The sequence below is a fragment of the Austrofundulus limnaeus genome, unplaced genomic scaffold, assembly GCF_001266775.1.
Source record: "Austrofundulus limnaeus strain Quisiro unplaced genomic scaffold, Austrofundulus_limnaeus-1.0 Scaffold97, whole genome shotgun sequence".
NCBI lineage: Eukaryota > Metazoa > Chordata > Actinopteri > Cyprinodontiformes > Rivulidae > Austrofundulus > Austrofundulus limnaeus.
Genome location: NW_013952499.1, coordinates 192,551 through 213,491, shown reverse-complemented (window position 1 = coordinate 213,491; position 20,941 = coordinate 192,551). Strand labels below are relative to the sequence as shown.

The 20,941-nt window shown below is 39.8% G+C and overlaps 3 protein-coding genes across 10 annotated transcripts in view; 1 reads left to right on the top strand and 2 right to left on the bottom strand.

Annotated features, from left to right (window-relative positions):
• Positions 1-1,805: 1,805 nt before the first annotated feature.
• On the bottom strand, positions 1,806-12,991 carry fubp1 (far upstream element (FUSE) binding protein 1). Of its 6 annotated transcripts, none has more exons than XM_014012986.1 (20): positions 12,866-12,991; positions 12,317-12,440; positions 11,412-11,447; positions 11,292-11,328; positions 11,163-11,209; positions 11,006-11,077; positions 10,801-10,858; positions 10,508-10,670; positions 9,309-9,407; positions 9,093-9,206; positions 8,904-9,006; positions 8,467-8,706; positions 7,263-7,423; positions 6,884-7,035; positions 6,726-6,802; positions 5,310-5,435; positions 5,070-5,144; positions 4,572-4,634; positions 2,423-2,595; positions 1,806-2,198 (listed from the first exon to the last, which is right to left on the bottom strand). In XM_014012986.1, the coding sequence occupies exons 1-20, from the start codon at positions 12,956-12,958 to the stop codon at positions 2,190-2,192; spliced, it is 2,022 nt and encodes a 673-aa protein (XP_013868440.1). In that variant the 5' UTR covers positions 12,959-12,991; the 3' UTR covers positions 1,806-2,189. The 6 variants fall into 6 exon arrangements, with proteins under 6 accessions (XP_013868440.1, XP_013868441.1, XP_013868442.1 ...); XM_014012987.1 differs by having other exon boundaries at positions 2,423-2,586; XM_014012988.1 differs by having other exon boundaries at positions 12,350-12,440; positions 12,866-12,990.
• A 438-nt stretch (positions 12,992-13,429) lies between these two features.
• Positions 13,430-18,535, bottom strand: slc25a24l (solute carrier family 25 member 24, like). Of its 3 annotated transcripts, XM_014012953.1 has the most exons (10): positions 17,492-18,535; positions 17,288-17,414; positions 16,876-16,963; positions 15,452-15,563; positions 15,218-15,376; positions 14,752-14,889; positions 14,572-14,682; positions 14,299-14,466; positions 14,079-14,217; positions 13,430-13,744 (listed from the first exon to the last, which is right to left on the bottom strand). In XM_014012953.1, the coding sequence occupies exons 1-10, from the start codon at positions 17,612-17,614 to the stop codon at positions 13,557-13,559; spliced, it is 1,353 nt and encodes a 450-aa protein (XP_013868407.1). In that variant the 5' UTR covers positions 17,615-18,535; the 3' UTR covers positions 13,430-13,556. The 3 variants fall into 3 exon arrangements, with proteins under 3 accessions (XP_013868407.1, XP_013868406.1, XP_013868408.1); XM_014012952.1 differs by having other exon boundaries at positions 14,299-14,682; XM_014012954.1 differs by lacking the exons at positions 16,876-16,963; positions 17,492-18,535 and having other exon boundaries at positions 14,299-14,682; positions 17,288-17,375.
• A 1,149-nt stretch (positions 18,536-19,684) lies between these two features.
• The window catches only part of dnajb4 (DnaJ heat shock protein family (Hsp40) member B4), a 7,441-nt gene continuing 6,184 nt past the window's right edge, over positions 19,685-20,941 (top strand). Inside the window, exon 1 of the mRNA XM_014012985.1 lies at positions 19,685-20,144. Coding sequence (XP_013868439.1) covers positions 19,934-20,144 — 211 coding nt within the window. The 5' untranslated portion in view covers positions 19,685-19,933. The remainder of the gene's footprint in view (positions 20,145-20,941) is intronic.

Here is a 20,941-nt window from a genome sequence, read left to right as displayed (position 1 = left end):
GGGGGGGGGGGGGAGAGGGGGGCACAAACTACGACACGGCCTGATTTTACCACCTAAGCCTGCAGCATCCTCCAACACTGTGAGCGAGAAGGCAGCAGCGTTTCAATAAGCAGATCTGCACCRCGTTCCAGGGCAGAATCACACCACAGCAACAGAAAATATATCAATATTTCACCACATTTTGTGTTTCTTTTTCTCTCCACCTAACATTTGAGCACATTGCTAACTTCTGGCAACAGGTTTTGCATAGCATGCATTTCATTTCATCAGTGTCAACCTAAAAGCACGAGACTTACCACAGGACCTTTGTCAAAAAGTACGCACAGCGTGACATTTACATTTATGCAACTTTTTGAGTCACTTTTTAAAAGGAAAGTACAGCTCGTCATGCATTTCATGAATCAGAGAAATCATACTGAAGGGCTGCTCATGAGTGAAAATCCTGGACATTTCTTTACTACAAAGCATAAATGCATTGAGGCACGTTTAACACAGGTAAGCATGTAGATAAGTCATATCACTGAACAGTAAAAACACTCGTTTCCTTAGGTTTCGCTTACCTGTGTTATTGCAGCAGAACCTAAGGTGCAAGGTCTGGGATGACACTGCAAAGATCAGATATATATATATATCGTACTGTTTGCCATCAGTGAACAATGCAGTCAAATATCGTTTCTGATCATGTCCCTGTCACTTCCCCCCACCCATCAGAACAAAATGAATCAACTATCATTCCACATGCTTATATGGGACATGTAAAGAGCAATAAAAACAGCCTAGGCATGCTAAACCGGGAGTTATGMAATACGTTTTTATATAAACATGAGCGGCAGATATCCAGAACGCAGAAACCAGACCCCTAAAAGAAACAGTTCAACCAGCAGTGTAAGAGTATAAACATTTAAACCTGCAGCTAACAACAATCTACATCAGTAAGTCTCAGAAACATGTGGTACAAGAATTCATCTCAGCGCCTCTCCTCACATTTATACTTACCCAAGAATTTAAAAATAAAAAAAAAGCAGGGGGAAATTGGCAATTTGACAAAATACTACATTTTTGCAGTTTATAAGCATCAAAAAAGGCGTGTTTTCTTGTACTTACATTACAGGAGGGTTCAACTGATGGATGAAGAGGCTGCTTAGCCACCCCCGACATCTACGTTTTTATACGGGATAAACACTAACAGAATGGGCACAGCAAAAATGACTTTTTGCAATGTTTTTATATTAAAAAAACATTTTATACCTACATACAGCTTGAATAAAAGCAATTGTTTCAATACATTTTTATCAATTTACCTGACTGTCCTGAAAGAAGAACAGCACAAAATATAGATATAACACTAAAAAAAAATATGCAACATTTCTTGAAACCACATTTTCTGAGGTACGTCAAAAATACCTGCTTACCGCCTTTTTTTTTCCTACACTTGCCTGTGGAGGAGGAAGTGACTATCAAGGCAAAAACAAAATCAGAATACAGTGCATTCTAGCTCAACAATGACCAGGGCAAATATAAAAAAAAGAAAAAGAAGAGAGCCACATCAACGCAGTTAATGCATGATACCAAAAACATGTGTCTACTGCTACAATCAGCAATGTCAGGGAGAAACAGGAACCGTTCCGGATCACCGCGCGCACCGGGTTTCTACGAGCCTTATAAACRGTTGGAGAGAGACAGGACAGCACAACTTCCACGCTACGTTCCCCAAGCTCCTCCCCCAAAAACAGGTCAAACAAAACATCGATTTCAACCCTTTTTTTTCTTTTTTTAGAATCGGACCACCCCAACTTACCAACACAGGAGGTTTCAGTTTGTTTTATTGCAAAAACACAACAGGCAATATCATTTTTAAAACTGAGATGATTTACATGGTAATGTCTACAGTTTATTATTAAACATGAGTTCTAACCACATTTGATGTAGATACAGGGCTGGAATGACCATATGTATATTACCTCACTAAAAACATAGCATTTACAAGAAAAAAAAAAACAAACAACAAAAACAAAAGAAATAACAGAAGAAATAAATCAAAGAGGACGTGTTCGCCGGGTAATCTGCCATCTATGTGAAACACTTTCAAACCAAGGAAATTTAAGATCTTCATCAAGGCGTCTGCATCCAAACATTTAACAAAGGATTTTGTTTCGACAATGTAGCATTTACTTTATGTCCACTTCACATTACTGGCCCTGTGCAGAGGAAATACATAGAAGATACATTGCATGTTAACAGCAGAAACAGTGGACTCAGCTTCCCAAAATAAAAAGCTAAAAAAAGGGGGAAGAAAAGAAGTTCGGTTAGGTTTATACGGCTGCCGTCGTCACTGGAGCCCTGTAAAAACCCTGACGGAGGAAGGAGGGGGGTTACGGTACAAAATGACTACACGAGCAGATTCTTAACGAGGGGGGTGTACCTGAGGGGCTTGTGGCGCTCCGCCCATGGCCTGAGGGTTGGCCGTGCCGTAGTACGCAGCCTGCTGCCGGTAGTACTCGGCCCAGGCGGCGCTGTAGTCCGGCTGGCCTCCGGGCTGGGCGGCCGGTGCCGCAGCGGCTGGTGCGGCCTGAGGCGCAGCTTGACCTGCGGAGTCAGAAACCCCCCAAAAACAAACAGTTGGTAAAGCCAACAATCTGCACTGAGGTTGTTCACATATGATCACACAGGACTGGTTTTAAAGCAAGAACCGGGGCGTAGAGTTACAGGAAGTGCCGTATTTGTGCACGTATTGGAGAACAATGCCACGCCTTATTTCTGAGCTGAGAAAGCAGTTTAAAAAAAAAATCTAATTGTTGTGTATAATGCTGCTTTTAATTTTAAACAGACTTCAGATTTTTCCACCTTTGTGGTGCACCCTCTGGTGGGGAAACATTATTTTGGACACATTTATGCTTCAAGTAGCAGATTGTCTGGTCTTATTGAGCACACCTGACCACATCTTTTAATCTCTACAATTACCAAAAATAAAGAGTTTTTCTTTCTCATCCAACAACACAAGCCTCTCCAACTGTCTGATAGATCACTGACTACAGACCTCTAAAATCTCCATCCAAACTGCCGAAGTCAGCACTTATTGTTGCAGTTTCCTGACAAACATTGCATCATTTCGTTCAACTTCTGAGTCTTCCACCCCCCCTCTGCACTTGGACGCTGCATTTTGCTTCAACTACTCTACTTCCAGAAAGTGTTGTACCCAGAAGCAGACATAAAAACAGTCAAATGGTCAAAAACTCATGGAGATAAAACAAAACCGTGGAGCCAAAGTAACAGCTAATATTGAAGTTTTATCGGTTTTTCCCCTCAGTAGGAGGGGTTTCACAGCTCAGCACGGTGGATAAGTGTGTACGAAAACATCCAACTGACTGCGCTTCAACTGTACACATATACAGGGTCCTAACAATACAAAAAACAACACATCTGTTTGCATGCTTAGCTGTACGCCACATATCCCTCACAACCCAATATTCCAGTTCTATATGAGAAACTATTACCGTATTTATTCAAGTATAATACGTAAAATTAAATCCATAAAATCATCCATAAAGTTGGGGGGTAGTATTATACTCTGATAAATATTTTTACTTAAGTATATTTTAAATGAAATATCGGCTTCACTCACAAAATTATTGAGTCCGGAAATGAGACCGCCTTGTAAAAAGCAGTTGAAACGAGCATAACTCTGACACTCCTCCGTGCTTCAGAACGAGATAACAGATCCAAGCAGGTGACATGATGTAAAAAAAGGGGTGGAAAGTATTCCTGCACCTTAGTAATGAAAACAAACTAATGACATTAGCGTGTAACCAGGCCGCTCCTGGAACAACAACAAACACATGTTCATCTGTAATGCCTGCCGTCTACCGGTGTTCTGAAAAAGTTTGTATCCCTAAAAAAAAAGTTTCCCCACCAGAGGGGGCGCTCACGAGTAGGAAGTAATCTGCTTTTCCCCCAAAAGATGGCCCAAATCTCATGTGAAGTCTCTGACTTTTGTGTTGGCGCCTCCTGGTGGACTAAGTGTAAAATGCCAGAATTCATATGATGCTGCTACAGCTGATATATATTTGTTGTCAAAATACCTTTTAGTACACATGTTGTTAAAATAAAATGAACAGACCAATGATCATTTAACTGATATGTATAAAGACCGCAACGGCTGAAAAATCTTGAAGTCTGTATGAAATTGGAGGTAGTTTAGAGGGGTCGTATTATACATGAGATCGTACATAAATAAATACAGTAAATATTATTACAGAAAAACATCTATCAGTCAAGATTTAATCCAGTGTATACTCCAACACACTCAACAGACAGAAAACGCTGTAAGAAGGGGAACGAACCCACCACCCATGTCTTTGGGTTGTGAGTCAGAAACCTCCTGATTTTCTATTGGGCGGTTGTGAAAACAGCGACTCTACTATAGAGGGCTGCAAGAAGAACCAACCACCCCATACATGTTTGTTTTTACAACAGCGGTAAACTTATTTTATTAGAATTGTGGCCAGTTATTAAAAATTTTGGAGATTCAAATTACCTAAATGCACACATTGAAGATAATTTTCAACACCAACCTTGTTTCTTGTAATACTCCTCCCAGGCTTTAGTGTAGTCCTGAGGTGGCTGATTCTGTTGACCTGTAAAAAGCAAAGAAAACAAAATGTTTTTATGTGCCCAAATGTCAAATAATGTTGAAAACACAAAATACCACATCTCACAATAAAGGTCCAAATCAAAACCAGCTAATTACACAACTTTTGTACACAGTCAGTAACAGCAAAAAAACAAGAGTGACACATTTCAAAACTGCCATCAGTTCAGATAAATCGCCAACAATGAGAAACTCTAACATCATGAGGGTGATTCTGTGTCGGCAGCTCAGTCCTGGAGATAAGTAAAAAGTCCGAGTCTAAACAGCACAGGCATCAAAATGTCAGAACAAGTAGAGGCACACTGAGCAAACAGCAAGCCAACAAATAACCCAGACCTGAAAAAGAAGCAGACTCCTCCCCCTGTGGCTGTTTAGACTGACTTGTGTTAAACGAGTGTACACTGAAACTACATTTATATACCCATTTTCTTGTAATATTCCTCCCAGGCCTTGGTGTAATCTGTCTGTCCACTCGGACCTGCAGCCTGTGGGTCACCTGTTAAAAAGAAACAGCACTTGCAATTAGTGAATCATTCTCAGCGGCTTGTCCTCCACCTGCAAAGCAAGATCATTTTCAAGGTGAGGACAATCCAGACTGCCCTCCGTCTCAACAAGGCTGAATCTAGTCAACTACGCCTTCTCTTCCACAAACAGCACACACCTTGGCCGTTGGGCTGAGCCGTGCCAGGGGCGCCGCCGGTCGGCGTCATCGGGGGCTGCGGCTGCTGGCCGTACTGAGCGTAGTAGGCCGCCCACGCTGCAGCGTTGGCGTCGGCCGCTGCTTTATCTGGACGAGACGAGTTTTGATGTTAGAATACACAAGAATACAAAACCGATGCTTCTGATTCAGAGAAGGGGCCTCTTCAGTCACTAAGTGGGAGGAGTTTGTCCGAGTCGAGACACAATTGGTCTGTTTGACAATTTCGGCTGGGATTTGAAGACATGCAGGCAAGTCAAAAACAGCCAGAAAATGTCTATATTTTTTCAATATATATATTAATTTTAGTCATAAGACAGGAAGGGAGCTAGCCGAACAGAATTTGAAAACGTGGAGGGAAGCGTAACAAACTGGCTCTGTCAAAACAGCTCTGCCCACCATGAAAAAGATTGACTTTTTTAAATTTGAATATTAATTTTAGCCATAACTAGACAGCGAGGAGCTAACCACACTAAAATTTAAAGCCGATAAATCTATACATGTTCACAATATGAAAATTGTTAAGCATCTTTGAGGGTCTCGAAAAGCACTATATAAGACTAATGGATTATTATTAATCATAATAATTTATGATTACTATTATATTTTTTGAGACTGTCCTGTTTTAAACTGTAAGCAGTCAATAAATTATATGTGCACAGTAAATCCAGTATTACCATTTGTGCTGCCTTTTGTTTAAAGTTAATGCATGTTAGAAACTGTTTTTGGGCTTAAAAGTTGGGTCAGAGTGATACATCACAGTGTTCGTCATATTGTACTACATGCAGCACGTAAGGAGTGAGTGCTCTCACTGTAATATACCATCTTTGACAAATTTTCTAGTAAGCCAAGCATGTTGAAAAGTAAAGGTAAAAAACTGTTCATAACTAAATGTTTGCACCTTAGAAGATTTTTGTCTTGCTAAGTATTGTGATCAGAAAGCCATTTGAACATGCTAGAAATAATTTAGTTAAGTGAACTGTGGTGCTATTGTAGAGCACACATGTTTAGGCAAGGTTAAACTAAGCTAATCACATCAAATTGATGTTTGTTTTTTGTCTTCTGTGTATTTCAGTAAAAAAACATTTAAAGACGATACAAGAAGCCTTTAGTAAATGCAAAAAGCAAGCCTTGTGCAGGGACTTCTTGTTCACGGTCTATCTACCTGCACTCAGTCATGTGTTGCGAGGACAGCACACCTTTACTTCATCTTTAAACTAACCGCACAAGACGTGACAAACCGATCAACATCGGTTTTGCCAAACCCTTCCCACCCAACCTCTCCACCAATCATGGTTAGTTCAAACTCCGCCCACACAACAAGAAACTCCCCCTATGTACTGCAGAGAGCCGTTCTTGCTGATTCAGGCAGGTACTTACTTGGATCAGGTTGTCCCTGTTGCCAGTGTGGATACCCGTTGCCCCATCCCTGAGGCTGATATGGAGCAGGAGGACCACTGAAGCGAGAAAAAAACCCCATCTCTGTTCAGTTCATTTCCTAATTCATTCGTAATTATTTTAGATTTGACTGAGCTTACTGTGGTCCTGGAGGCCCCTGGTTATATGGTCCAGGGTTGTACGGTCCCATTGGGGCCCCAGGAGGACCTGGTGGTCCCGGAGGACCATGTGGGCCTGGTCCTCCATGTGGCCCAGGAGGACCATGTGGGCCACCAATTGGAGTAACTGGACCCTGACAAAAAAAAAAAAGTCATTAAACAGCTGTGTCTGATGATCTTTGGTCAGTAACACCCGTCCTCCTATTCTTGGTTAGAACGATTAGAGGCACAAACTAAAGAAAACAAGGGTAATTTTCTGACGGTAGACCCTCCAGTACTTCACTTCCTGCCCTCCATCTGCATCGTGACGTCACGTTAAACCAACCTATTATAACTTGGTATAACACTTTAAATATCTCACCCCGATTTTCTCCTCCACCAGCTGCCTGGCGTAGTCGATCTGCTGAGGGGTGCCTCTGACCGTGAACATCTTTAAGTTGGGGTCCGAGTTGGGTGGAGGGTTCCTCTGCAGCTCGATCCTGGCTCCGGACTGCTGGCTGATGCCTTTGATTGTCTCACCACCTAGGTATCAACAGTTTTATGCCAATTTTAGGTTTAACCTCTTAATGCCCAAGGGGTTTTCTTGATGCTTTTGCTCGAAACAAAAAGCAGAAATGTAACTGAGTGGATCTCAGCATTTAAAGACTCTACTTAAATTATCTTGGTATCAAAATTAAGCTAACTTTTAAGAGATTTTATTAAGTATTAAAACAGCTGCTGTTAATTTAGAGATATTGAAGATGGAACTTTTTTTTTTCACTCCCGTCTGAATAATTTTTTCATTAGACAGCATATAGCCCATTTAAAACCATAATGAATCAGGCTAAAAACTCTTGGAAACCATAAATCCACTTGTGGACATTACATGTGCAAAGATGCATGCTTCTAAAATGAACTGGAGAAAAGTTAGAGGTTTTAGTAACGAAATTATTTAGTATTTTGTCATTCTGCACCATATCGATCCCATTAATAAATGTTTTTAATTGCAAGTTATTTCTTTTTTGTTACCCGTCTGAAAAGACTTGTTTTTGAATGTTTGTTCCTTTGAAAAATTATCCAAACATTTATTTTGTCACCATATGTTTTATACAAAATAATGAGAAATTATATTCGACTTCAGTTGGATAATATTCACTCTAAATCAAGTAAAAAAAACTTCCAACACACTTTACAAAATTTTTTGGTATCAACTTTGACTTACTTTAAAAACAAATGTCAAAACTTTTTCCCTTACACATTTGTTGTAATGTATTTACACAAATGTAATGTATTTACAGATTTGCAACAATCTCATTTTGTACAGTTTGTTTACTTTCTGATTCAACTGCCTGTCATTTGAACTGTGTTTTGTGGTCGTACATATAGTTTCCATGAGTTTTTAGCCAAGATTCTTAGCTTTCTATTGATACCAAACATGTCCAGGTTCAACTTATAGATCTTAAGTTAACAGAAGTTAAAGTATATAGAAAACGGGAAATGCTGCTTTGCCCCCGGTACTGGGGGCATGGGGCTGAAGTGGTTAAAGTTAGGCACTGGTTTGGTTTGTCTGAAATGTTACCACTTGCCTTTTCCGATGATCAGACCCGTCTTCATGGTCGGGACTGTGAAGGTGAACTCCTGCAGGCCGCCTGGAGGACCCATGTTCCAGTTGCCCTGCCCACGACCGCGCCCTCTGCCGCCCCCGTGTCCCGGGGGTCCTCCAGTCTGAACGCTCCTCAGCAGGTCGGAGATGATCTCTGCCGCGTGCTGAGTCTGGTCTGGTGGACCCATGATCTGTGCTATCCTTTCGGGCGTGGTGCCATCGTCTGGAGCCAAAACAACACTTAGTTTTCCTCTCTAAACCCCAGCGTCATTTACCATCATTCTTTTAAAATAATATAGAATTGAACTGTGTTCAGGTCTCAGATTTGTTGTGGTAATGGTTATCCATCAGCTTGTCAGCGTGGTGCATGAGTTTTCATCACAGACCAAACACCTCAGCTAGCTTTCAGCCTCTGCTCACCTGGTTTAAACTGAATTCGGACGCCCGTGTCGTTCTGGATTTTCTTGATCATTTCTCCGTTTCTGCCAATAACAATTCCGACAGCGAACCGTGGAACTGGAACCTGAGATGACAAAAATAAATCAATAAAATAAGAATCGAACGGCTGTGGCCAAACTAATCAAACGATGTAATTAATCAACCACTCACGTCTAAACTGTCTCCTCCTCCTCCTCCTCCTCCTCCGACCCGTGAACCGTACTCGCCCCTCTGCTCCCTGAAGCTCTGGTCTCTGATCAGCTCCAGCACCATCTCTTTGGCTTGCTGCAGAAGAAAAGACTAATTACATCTAGACAACAGCTTCCTTTACAGGACTTGGAAGAGTTATATAAAAAAAAAAGGTAAATAAGCTGCATGAAGACTGACCTGGACTTTAAAGGGATCTCCTGAAATGCGGAGCGGCTTGTCTGCGCCTGTGTTCTGAGGTCCGTCTTGGATCATGACCATCTTGACCCCGGCTCGCTCCTGGGATGAAACACAACAATCAGTTTGGCGTGTTCTGTATTAAAGTCACTCTTATTACCAGCGTTCATGCAGGTTTCAGTAAGTTAAATTTAAGACCTTTTAAAGAGCGTTAGGAATGACATTCAAGACCAAATCGACACATTAACAGAAACGTAAAAATGGTCCCAGAAATTTTAACATAGAAACCTTTTATTGCTATCACGGCTAAGGTGTACAAAGACCGGTAGCGAACTAAGCACTTCATGAAGCCAGATCGCATCAACCTCTTGCTTACGGTGCTTTAATCTGTTCATTTATGCTGCCAACACTTCTCGGGAATGATTGAAAGTAAAAAAAATTAAGACATGACAAAATTAAATTTAAGACCTTGGATGAAAATCTGAGTATTTTTAAAAGGTTCGACACACGGGAGGCGACGTCGCTCGCTCTCCATTCATTTCCTATGGAGCCTGTGCGGTGAGGCGACAATCGCTTGCCCTCCTCCAGCTAAGCGACCGGCGAAAATAGTGCATGTGAAATGTCACGCTGGTACAAGTAGACGTGCACACGCGAGCTTGCGACGCGACATATGAAAGTTGAAAAATGTTCAACTTTGTCGCTGTCGCTTAGCGTACAACCAATCAGCGAGGGTTTCATTGACTGACCAATGAGAGGAGAGTATGCTACACACTGCAGTTAGCTAACACTTTCACCAAGTGATTACTAAAAAGCTTTGTGGGAATTAATTGGCACCAGGGTGAAGTTTATGGTAAGTTTTTCCTCATGTGTGTTTGTTTTTCAATATCATTAGCATCGCAGGATTTGTTTAGTTTACACGTCCGCAATGCACACCCRCCTTCAGAGTCAAGAACCAATCAAATTTTGTGAAGACAAGCGACCTGAGAGCGCGATTCGCAACGCTGTGATCACTATCGTGTCCCGTGTGTCGGGTTTCACCCTGGCTGCGATGACAGCCGTTAATCGCTGTAGTTTGTCGCTCCCCGTGTGTCGAGCCCTTAAGACTTTTTTTAGGCCTAAAATTTAGATTTTCAAATTTTAGACTTTTTAAGACCCTGCACAAACCCGGTATTACCAGCCTCATCCTCGGACCACTCACTCACCTGAAGGCTTTTGATGGTTTCTCCCCCCTTTCCGATGACGAGACCAGCTTTAGAAGCCGGCACCATGAGTTCCTGAACCGTCATTCCTGGGCCGTCGTTGTGGTGGAASACTGGGGCCGGACGTCCCTTCTCAACTATTTCTGTCAGTAACCTCTTTGCAGTCCTGGAGGTGRTGGAGGAATAAAACATTTTTAACTCGTACAGTAATTTGAGTTTTAAGGGTTTCTAAACATGTGTTACAAAAATAACATACAMGTTAATTTCAGCACATTGGAAAAGGTGTTAACACTTACTGGATTGAATCTGGACCCCCTGTTAGTGTGACAGACCGATCTGGCATCCCACCACTATCTGAATAATACAAAGATACAAAGGAGGATCTGTAAACATTAGGAGGCCACTCCCACTGATAGATATTTTTAAATCATCATGAAGATGATCCACATGGAAACACAGCTTTAAAGCCTCTAAATGAAAAACCACTAAACCCAAACTTACCAGGGGCAATTTGTATTTTACACCCAGACTCCTGCTGGATCCGTGAGATTTGCTCGCCTCCTCTTCCGATAACTAAAAATAAAAAAAAAGGTTTAAAACATTAAGCATGAAATAACCAAAACAAGAATTACTGTTTAACTACAATGTAAAAACTCACTGAATCCAACCATCCCATCAGGAACCTTGAATTCTTCTGACGTTGATCTGGAAATGATGAGAGCATYGTCAACGTGAAGCCAACACACAACAATACAACGTGCGATTGTAAACAAATGTTTCAGTTTACCTTTGGGGGCCACCCATAGCTCCCATTGCTGCAAAGGCTGAAAACAGAAAAACATTATGTTGAACAAAACATAAAACTTATTAAATACTCAGATTAGCTGCTTATGAAAAGCATCATTACCATCGTTTGTAGCCACTTTCTTCGTCTCTGGTTGATCTGTGACAAGAGGACAAAATAAAACAAATTAATTACAGATTTAAGACATAACTAATATTCTTTAACCTGAGAAAATAAATTGTACAAATATTAAAAATGTGTGGGATTTACTTAAAAATGTTTACATTAAAAAATGCATAAGCAAATAAATTATACTCCTATTTTATCTTCACTCTCCCATAAAAGAGAACTTGACAATCCAGTTCTACTCCTTTTCAAGCTCATTAAAAGATGATTATGGCTACTCTTAGTTTCACTTTCAGTTTAAGAAAAAATGAGCAATCTTTTTATTTTATCATAGCCCATGATTTTCATGGGAGCAGCCTTCATCCCGTCATGTTTTCATAACTCCAAAGGTCAGAAACGTTGGCAAAATAATCTTTTTTCTCTCTTTGAGTACTATAAACTACATTGGTCTTTACCCATAATAATACAAATTTACTTCCCTTTGTTTTTGTTGCATCTAGCAAAGAGAAATAAAACAATATGTTCATGGCTAGTGTTGTACTCTAACACTCACACCCTTTTCTTTTAAAGTGATGCTCCCTAAAAAGCTTTTAACCCTTTCCCACAATCTTGAATCACATATTTGGTCTCTAAATGACAACTTAAAAAGACATTTACAGTCAGACAATGATTCTAAGCAGCTGCAAAAACACAAGAACATTATACAAACATGCCACTGCCAGTATATTACATAAACATAATTATTAGAAATCAAAGTTCACGTTAGTAACTTTGTGTTAAGCCGTAATATTGGGTTAGAATTCTTATAACACAGGTGAGCCAAAGCAATCGGTGCAAAAGTAAACACACAGACAAGTATTAAGTATGACAACTAGCACGGGGATGGATTTGGAGCCACTGACCGATATTCAGGTTAGGCATGGGAAAATACCCACCAGCGTCCTCCAGGGGCCTTTTCTGGCCTCCGTAGCCGAACTCGTTGGTCGGAGGTGCCGCCACGCCATCTCCGCCGATTTTGGCTGCGATCTTCGCATGAAAAGACAAAAAAGAAAACACCGGATTTAAAATCATTATCGGCGTTTCAGGTTTGGAGAGTTTGACAAGGCACGCCGCCTGCGGCCTACATCATGTCCGGAAGTCGGACCAACAAAGGATCGCTTTAAGATTAACTTTAAGGAGTCCGTTTTATTTATTTTAAAGGAATTAGTTTGTGCTGATAATTAAGGTACACGTATTTGATTTTATGACTCAAGCTAGTGTCGCCCAAATAATCCCATCTGGTTTTATTAAGCAGTGTGGCGTTGCGTTAGTCATCATCTTGAGCTAGCTTTAGCTTTAGCCAGTTGTGATCTTTCCTCAGCGGCAAATTAAACTAAACTCGTCCTCTTCTTTGCAACTCGGAGTCTATATGAGTTCACAGAACAGGCTGTGTTTTCCCTTTTTTTTTTTACCTGTCTCGCTCGCTGCAGAGCGTCTTTGAAAGCATCGTTCATCCCACCACCAGCGTTAGAGGACGGGGGAGCCACGCTGCTGTAGTCTGCCATCTCTGCTGGTTTCTCCGTCGCGCTCTAAGATGGAGGCTTTCATTTACCGACGATGGCGACATGAAATYTCGCGATGAAACGTGCTATATCGCGAGAACACTGCCTTGGCAAAATAACTTACTACTAAATCTCTTTTTATATTACTTTATGAGATTTAAATTATTTTTTTCTCCAAAAATATACTCTTATGCTGAATATCGATAGGGTCCTTGTAGTGCTAAATAAATAAATAAATAAATAAATAAATAAATAAATAAATAAAGGGGAAAAATAGGGCCAAAGTTCCTAAAAATTGTTTTTAAGAGAGCTTGAATGAATAACGACACCACTTTAAAAAAATACTGAAAACGCCTTGTGCAATTATTCATAACTAAAAGAAAAAACACACACAACAGAAATTGTTTTTAATAAATAAAGTTTAACACACAACAACAGAACATACATAGATACATATATACAAAGAGCATCTCAGGGATTTTGTCACATCTAAGTCAACTGTGCATTTTCAGATCGTTGTGTTGGTTTTCACAGACGTAAAGGTCAAAATAAAAATAAAAGCCAGACTTGCTTCAGTGTATTTTCAGAATYCTTGACATTTTTAAGACGCGATTGAAGAAAACAAATTTTCAAATTGTTTTGTGAGAGTGTAGTTTATCAGCGCGCATGGAATYGCTCGGACGAAGCTGGCTCCCATGCCGTTATAATATCCTCTGAATCCGTTCCGCTCGTAAATCTCAGAAAGTCCTGGTAACACACCTGAGGCTGGACGGGACTCAGAGCTGAAAGCTGGAAAACAGGAYAAAAGATGATGAGATTAACTCTGAATTAACTTAAAGGGATAGAAGGGTTTGTCTGGTCGATTTTTTTACTATCATTTTAAAGAAGAGCCTCATTTGTATTTAAAGAGACAGCACCAAAACGAGTAGCTCCCAGATGCACCTCAGAAAAGGGGCTTGTTGGGCTACAATAATCAGGAATGCAGACCAAAGCATTGCAGTTCTACTTTATATAGACCCAAACTGAAGGACGTTAATGTGAAAAGGAAAAATTTAAAAGCGTGATGACTCTTTAACAGAATATCTTCTCAAAAATGATGTGTCATCAAGAAAACAGACGTTACCCTGCGCTTGCTGCTGAGTTCGGATAACCGCCAGAGGGTARCTACTGATCTGTCCGCAGGCAAATGCCACAAAACTGAAGAAAAACAGTTTGGAGTCAGTGCTGTAGGTGGGATGGTTCCTGGCCCAGTTCATAATGGACTGAAATGAAGAGGAAGAAAAAGGTTTTTTTTACAAACGAAATATTGATTTTTAAACTTTGTGGAGTCTGGTGTGGCTCACCTGATGAACGGCACACTCCACGCCTGCGTACGGAATCATGCAGAGGATGCTGGGTTTGAAGCCTCGGTAAAAGGACGACAGAGCCTCGTGTTTGTAAACGGAGTGGGCGCACGCCACCACGCCGCGGTACGTGCCGGCCTGCTGCAGGTTCAGCCTCACCTTCAACACCTGCGGTGCAGAGGAGAGGAGGCAAAGAGCMGCTGAAAACAAACCAGAACGCAGATTAGGACGGAAATCCTGAAGCTGCTCAGACCTGCCTCTGGTTTCTGATACCTCTAAGGGGTAAAAGACGGCGTGGGCGACAGCTCCGGAGATGCAGCCCAGACCGAAACGCTGCTGCACCGTCAGGGTGTCCTGACTTCGGTTTTGGGTGTAAACCTTCATCTGGATGAAGAGAGTTTGTCAAACACGGAGTCATTTGGTGAATCACTCTGAGGAGAAGCAGTGTTTCACCTGAGCGTAGATGAGACACTGCAGCGTGGACTGTGGCGTTCCTTTCAGGACGTTGACGGCGTTGCCCTGCCACATGGAGCGCAAACCGCCGGCCTTCAGCTCCTGGAAGCCTCGGGAAATAGCCCCGGATCCTTGAACCTGCGGAGCAGACAGGAAACATCAGGGTTATCAAACTGCAGTTCCACTGAACCGCAACTAGCTTCTCATTTAGCGGATTAGCATTTCACTAACATTAGAGACCTTTAGCAGACTGATCAGGTCACTTTAAGTGCACTAAAAAGTTCACGTGTAAAACTTCTATTTTTATGCCATTTAACCCAAACTAACTAAAAACTATCCTCTCTTACAAGCTGGAAGTGTCCGACACGTCTTTGTGTTTCCGTGGTGTCTTACTGCAAATTCTCACGTTTATATTTACAGATCTGTGAGGTAAACAGTTAGTCCAGAGGGTAGAATGCAGCCGGACCTGGAGCTGAGTTTTCAGCCGGTCTATGGGAGCTGTCGCGGTTCTGGACACAGCGTCAGCAAGACCCGCTGCCAGGACAAAGGTCCTCCAAGCACCAAAGCCAGACCCGTCGTCAGGGAACTCGACGGGCGTCGCTCGACTCTCCCCCACATCAAACACCTGCAGGCGCAGAGAGTCCCTTCATCAGCTTAGATGTGTTAGTTTTATTTATTTGTTGTGTTGTAAATAAACTACCAGTTTGTGTTTCCAGGAGGAAACAAGCTCTCCGATGTCGTCTACGGGGTTTAGGATGATGTGGTGCAGAAACTCATCCCAGTCCACCGTCATGGAGCTGTCCTTATCCATCCTGGAGAAAACAAACAAAACAACATTGTGCATCAAAACATCAGCATCTGAACGCGACGCCTGAATAAATCAGTAAAAACTTAAGAAACACATGAAAACTCTAAGAAGCTTCTGTTTGGGACACAGATCAGTTATTTACTCTGTTGTATCTGCAGATTTATCACTTTATAATAGAATGTTGCAGATTTTTAAATGGTTAAATGTGATACAGCGTTCTGACTGCTTTCCTGTTTTTTTTACAATGACTAACAACTTATTTATACTTTGTTATATTTCAACAGTTTATGCATCAAAACATTCAGGAGATTAATGCTGTGACTTTAAGTTTAATCAAAGTATTCAGCTTTTATTTACAAATATTCACCTTACATAAAATCTAAGATCCTCACTTACTTCAAAAACATTATTTTCTTTAAAATCAGCAGCAGCAAACTAGCTACTGTTCTGATACTTCAAGATTTTAGCYGTTCTGCAACTTTTACCTAAACTTTGGCTTCTTCTAGCATTTTAATTTGACCTTTTAGCTAATATTTTGCTGCTTTTAGCTATAGTTTAATTGATTTAGCCTTCAGCATTTTGTTCCTTTTAGCTTTAGTTTCTTTTTAGCAGCATGTTGGTACTTTTAGCATTTAGCTAATATTTTGTTGTTTTCACCCAGCGTTTTTGACACATTCAGCCTTCTTGCAACTTTTAGCTTTTATCAAACACGTTGAGTATTTTAGTAGCATGTTCTTTAGCTAACGCTTTGCTATGTTTATATTTGAGGTAACATTTTGTCCCTTTTAGCTAGATTTTATGTGAATATTTTTTAGCTAGCATTTAGCTACTTTTGGCTTTTAGCTATCTTTTAGTCATTTTGTTTTTATCTAACATTTTTGTTGTTTTGGTCCATAGTTAACTTTTAGCTACTTTTAGTGTTTATCTACCATTTTGTTCATTTTGACTTTTAGCTAGTCTTTAGCTTATTTTAGCTTCTTCAGCAGATTTCAGCTCTAAGTTTTATGCTGCACTTCTGCAGAAAATACAAATTATTTGGTTTATTAAATATAACATTTTGTTTTGGGTTTGTTTTGGTTGAATAAAAAATGTAAAATTATAAACCAGTTTCTATTATTCATTTATTTATTTATTTATTTATTTATTTATTTATTTATTTATAATTACCAACACTAATACATGATGCATGACAGGCGTGATAAATATGTTAATTAAGGCAGTACTTTTTATATGTTTTCACCTGCAACATTGTATTAGTTGTGTATTATTTGAAGTAGAACAATAAATCCAAGAGGTAAAGGGCAAAAAACTCTTACATTTGTATAATTTTATTTGCATTCGGCTTTGAAATGACCACTCCTAACTCCTTAAACAAGCTTATGATGTCGTCCTGGCCAATCACCCCTGATTAAAGAAGAAATACACAGAATTAATAAAACACAGGTGCGTTCTGATCGACCTCTGACTTCCTGTCAGCTGCTTACACTTTCTGCACGAGTGCAAAGGTCACCAGAGTGTGATGTTTATGTGTACCATAAACAACCTTTATGTTTCTGTCTAAATCCTTCCCCGCATGACTTCATAAAGAATTAACTTTATTTGAATTTTGGGAAGAATTGATAACAACCCAACAAGACATAACAAGAGATGCAAATGTTAATAAAGCTGTGCAACATTTCCTGGGAAAATGGGACATTTTCAATTAATAAAAATATTTTTATCACTCACCACAGTTGTTCTTATCAAGGTCATGAAAGTGAATTTTCCACTTCTTCTCTCGGTCCCTCATGTAGCTGAGAAACTCTTTATAATCCAGCAGGCCATCGTTATCTTTGTCATAAGAACTGATAATCTTCTAAAGGAAAATAACTCTTTTATTAAACAATTTTAATTTAACAATACGGGGAGATTAAACACGAGCTGAAATCTTACCTGGGCCTTCCCATCTGCTGAAATGATCCCATGTTTCTTCATCTCTTCGTGGAGTTCTGCCACTGATACGAAGCCGTCCTTGTTCTGGTCCAGTTTGACAAATAATCCATGGAACTGATCCATGTTTCGAAAAAGCAATGTTTAGGGCTTTTGGGATGTGAAAATGATGAAACAAAGCTTGATAAATGAGAGGATAAATGCATGTCTGTCAGCCACAGTCGCTGACTCATCTGCAGATCCAATGCAGAGCAGAGGATTTAAAAAGAACTGCCAGCAGGGGGCGCTGTGGCTGCAGGAGAACCTCACTGCAAGTCCTGGACATTCTGTTCCTCAAAGACAGTTTTTAACCCAAGATGTATAAAATCAGGTAATTTGGCAATGATGTGGTCACATTATGGAAAAAAATACAACCCCTAAATTTATATAACTGGGCTTTATTGGATCCGTGATCTTTCTCTTGTCCTGCTCCATCCTGTGTCCAATCTGTCCACTAACCCTCCTCTGTCCAACGCAGCGTATGTCTCACTAACAAACTTTTTCTAATCCTGAACATTAAAATCCCTCCAAAAAAAAAACTTTTAACATTTTCAAACCTCCCCTTTCTCTCTCAGGTACTCGTACTATCATCCATCGCCTCCTCTTTGCCATCAACAATCACCTTGGGTGTCCTAAATGTATTATCATCAAGCTTGAGACGTGGTGATCTCCTGTGTTCAGCCTCCTGTCCACTATCCCATACCACACTGAGACTAATGCTTATATATGTCACATAAAGAGAAAGGCCCCAGGCCAAGAGGGGGGATCCTGTGACTCAAATGAGCCCCATGCAGCAGCATCGATACCGACAGTCGCGAAGTGCTTCGGCAGATGATGAGACTAAATGAGTTGTATTTCAAAAATGACACATAATATTAACTGACCAGGATAATAATTCAGTCATAAACTGTTGTCTGAGAGTCAATAATGTTGTCACTGATGGTTCTAGTAAGACCCAAATGGAGGCCAAAACCAAGGAGAGTATTAATCAATAGGTGTGCTGATTATTAAAGTATGACACTTGATAAACACATTTTTTTAAATCTGTAGTCATCCAAATACTTATTATGGCTGGGTTAAAAGCACCATCAGTAAGGATTATTTGCATCCAAAAAGAAATTCCAGTTAAAATGCATGTTTTTACTTTGTATTTACTCTTCTGGTTGTAATAAATGCTTCAAACTCTTGAAGAATTTGTTTTTATTCTTATTCTCCTGGAATAAAGGTTAATAAAGGTTCTGGGCACCATGTGAGCAGAACCCATTTATAGTGAATGACGAGCTTCAGCATTAGGTTCTAGAAAGAGCCGCTGGGTTCCAGTTTGAAATGTGTCAAGTTGCGTGATACCAGACCGAAAACTGGATTTCAAAATAAAACCGACTAAAATAGCAAGTTCTTTACAAATGAAGTTAGTGACAATGCTAAAGTATCATTTATATTCTTTAAATTACAATGTGTATTCCGTATTATGTATATGTAAAGCAAATGTAAAAAAAAATATTTAAAATTTATGACAAATAAATAACATTGGTGAATGTTTCTCTTTTCTCCAGCAGGAAGATTAATCAAATCTTAAAATACTTTAAGTAAACACAAACCTAAACCATTAAACAATTTCAGTTTGTACAACCTTTAGTTTTAGCTTAATATCTGTTCATTTGATTGAGTTATCAGCATTTTATTTATTTTTTGTTTGTTTCCTTCCAGTTAGCTTTGAGCTAAGTTAGCCGTGGCGGCCATCTTGGCTAACGCCACTGTACATGTTGAAGTTTAAAAAAAAAATCCCACTGGATCATTTAGCGAATTGATATTACAATGGACATTGATTTGATTTATTAATTTTATTTCCGTAACCTTAAATTGTAGCTCAATTTTAGTAAAGTTGGCTGAGTTGTGGGTATTTTTGTATTTGCTAACATTAGCTGTGGCAGCCATCTTGGCTAATTTGACTTCAACATTTGTTATTTAAAACAATATTGAGCCTTTTTTTTTCATTTTCAATCTGGTAACGCTCTGGGTATGCGATAGGAATAAATTCAAGGTACTAAAATACAGAGTTTAACTCAATTTTTGTAAAAACAATTACATTTTCGCAATTTTTTGTGTTTTTTACAGGTTATGTTGGCGGAAACCGGATGTAGAATTATTACCTGAGTAGCTTGATTCTGTGAGGGAGGGAGGCTGTGGCTATTTAAAGAGGGTTGTCATCCAGTCACGGATAATTAATAGAAGAGTTCCTCGGCTTTGATTATTCGTTTAAATTTATTCATCTCTCGGTAATGTCGCGTTAAAAAAAAACACTCGGAACCAGTCAGAGGGAGCATCTCCACCGGAGCTTTTTACTGTCACCCTTTTAATTTCATCCTCCCCCGTCCCTGATTATTATTTCTTTTTAACACATGAAAAATGGGCAGAGACTACTACAAGACGCTGGGGATCTGTAAAGGAGCCACCGAAGAGGACATAAAGAAAGCTTACAGAAAACAGGCGCTGAAATGGCATCCGGACAAAAACAAGTCCGCAGCCGCCGAGGAGAAATTTAAAGAAATCGCAGAGGCGTACGAAGTCCTGAGTGATCCGAAGAAAAGAGAAATCTACGATCAGTACGGAGAAGAAGGTAATGTGTGAATGTCACTGTGAGGTGGATTAAATACCTGTAAAAACGGTTTTAAATGTGAATTCATGGCTTTAATTCAAGTTTCACTGCAGCTCTTCAGAACATCTCAAACATTTATTACATTTACTCCACAGATTTTCACACATAAATGTAAAAGAAACATTTTTTTTCCGCTAGAGATACCTGCTGAGTAATGTGTGGACATAATCTTTCAGTCCAGATGGCCATGGATGGAAACCATGTTCTGCAAAATGACTCATTTTCTTTTTCTTTTTTACATTTTATGTACATGCACAGAGAAAAAACATGTAACTCCAAACCAACCCCCCCCCCCCCAAACCATCAGAATCTTTTTAAACAAAACTATAAGAAAACAGTTGGAGAAAATGGGAATTGTGTGTTTGAGTTAAACAAACCTCTCCTGTGTTGAATAATGAGAAGTAAATAAGGAATATTTATAATAAATGTTTATTGTTTTCAGGTTTTAACACATCAGTTTATCCCAAAACAGCAAAAGGACAATTTGACACAGTTTCAGAATGAGTCAGTCCTTCAGTGACGTGTTTATTTTATGTTTTTAAATAATACTTTTGTTGGAGTAAACCATTGTCTGAATGAAAACATCTGTTATGCAGGGTTCAAGCCGTGAGCATTAAAGTGAAAGTTCAATATCTTACCTGCTGTAGATAGATTTATGAATGAACTCAGGGTGTGCTTGAACTACATTGTGATCTATCTATCTATCTATCTATCTATCTATCTATCTATCTATCTATCTATCTATCTATCTATTTATC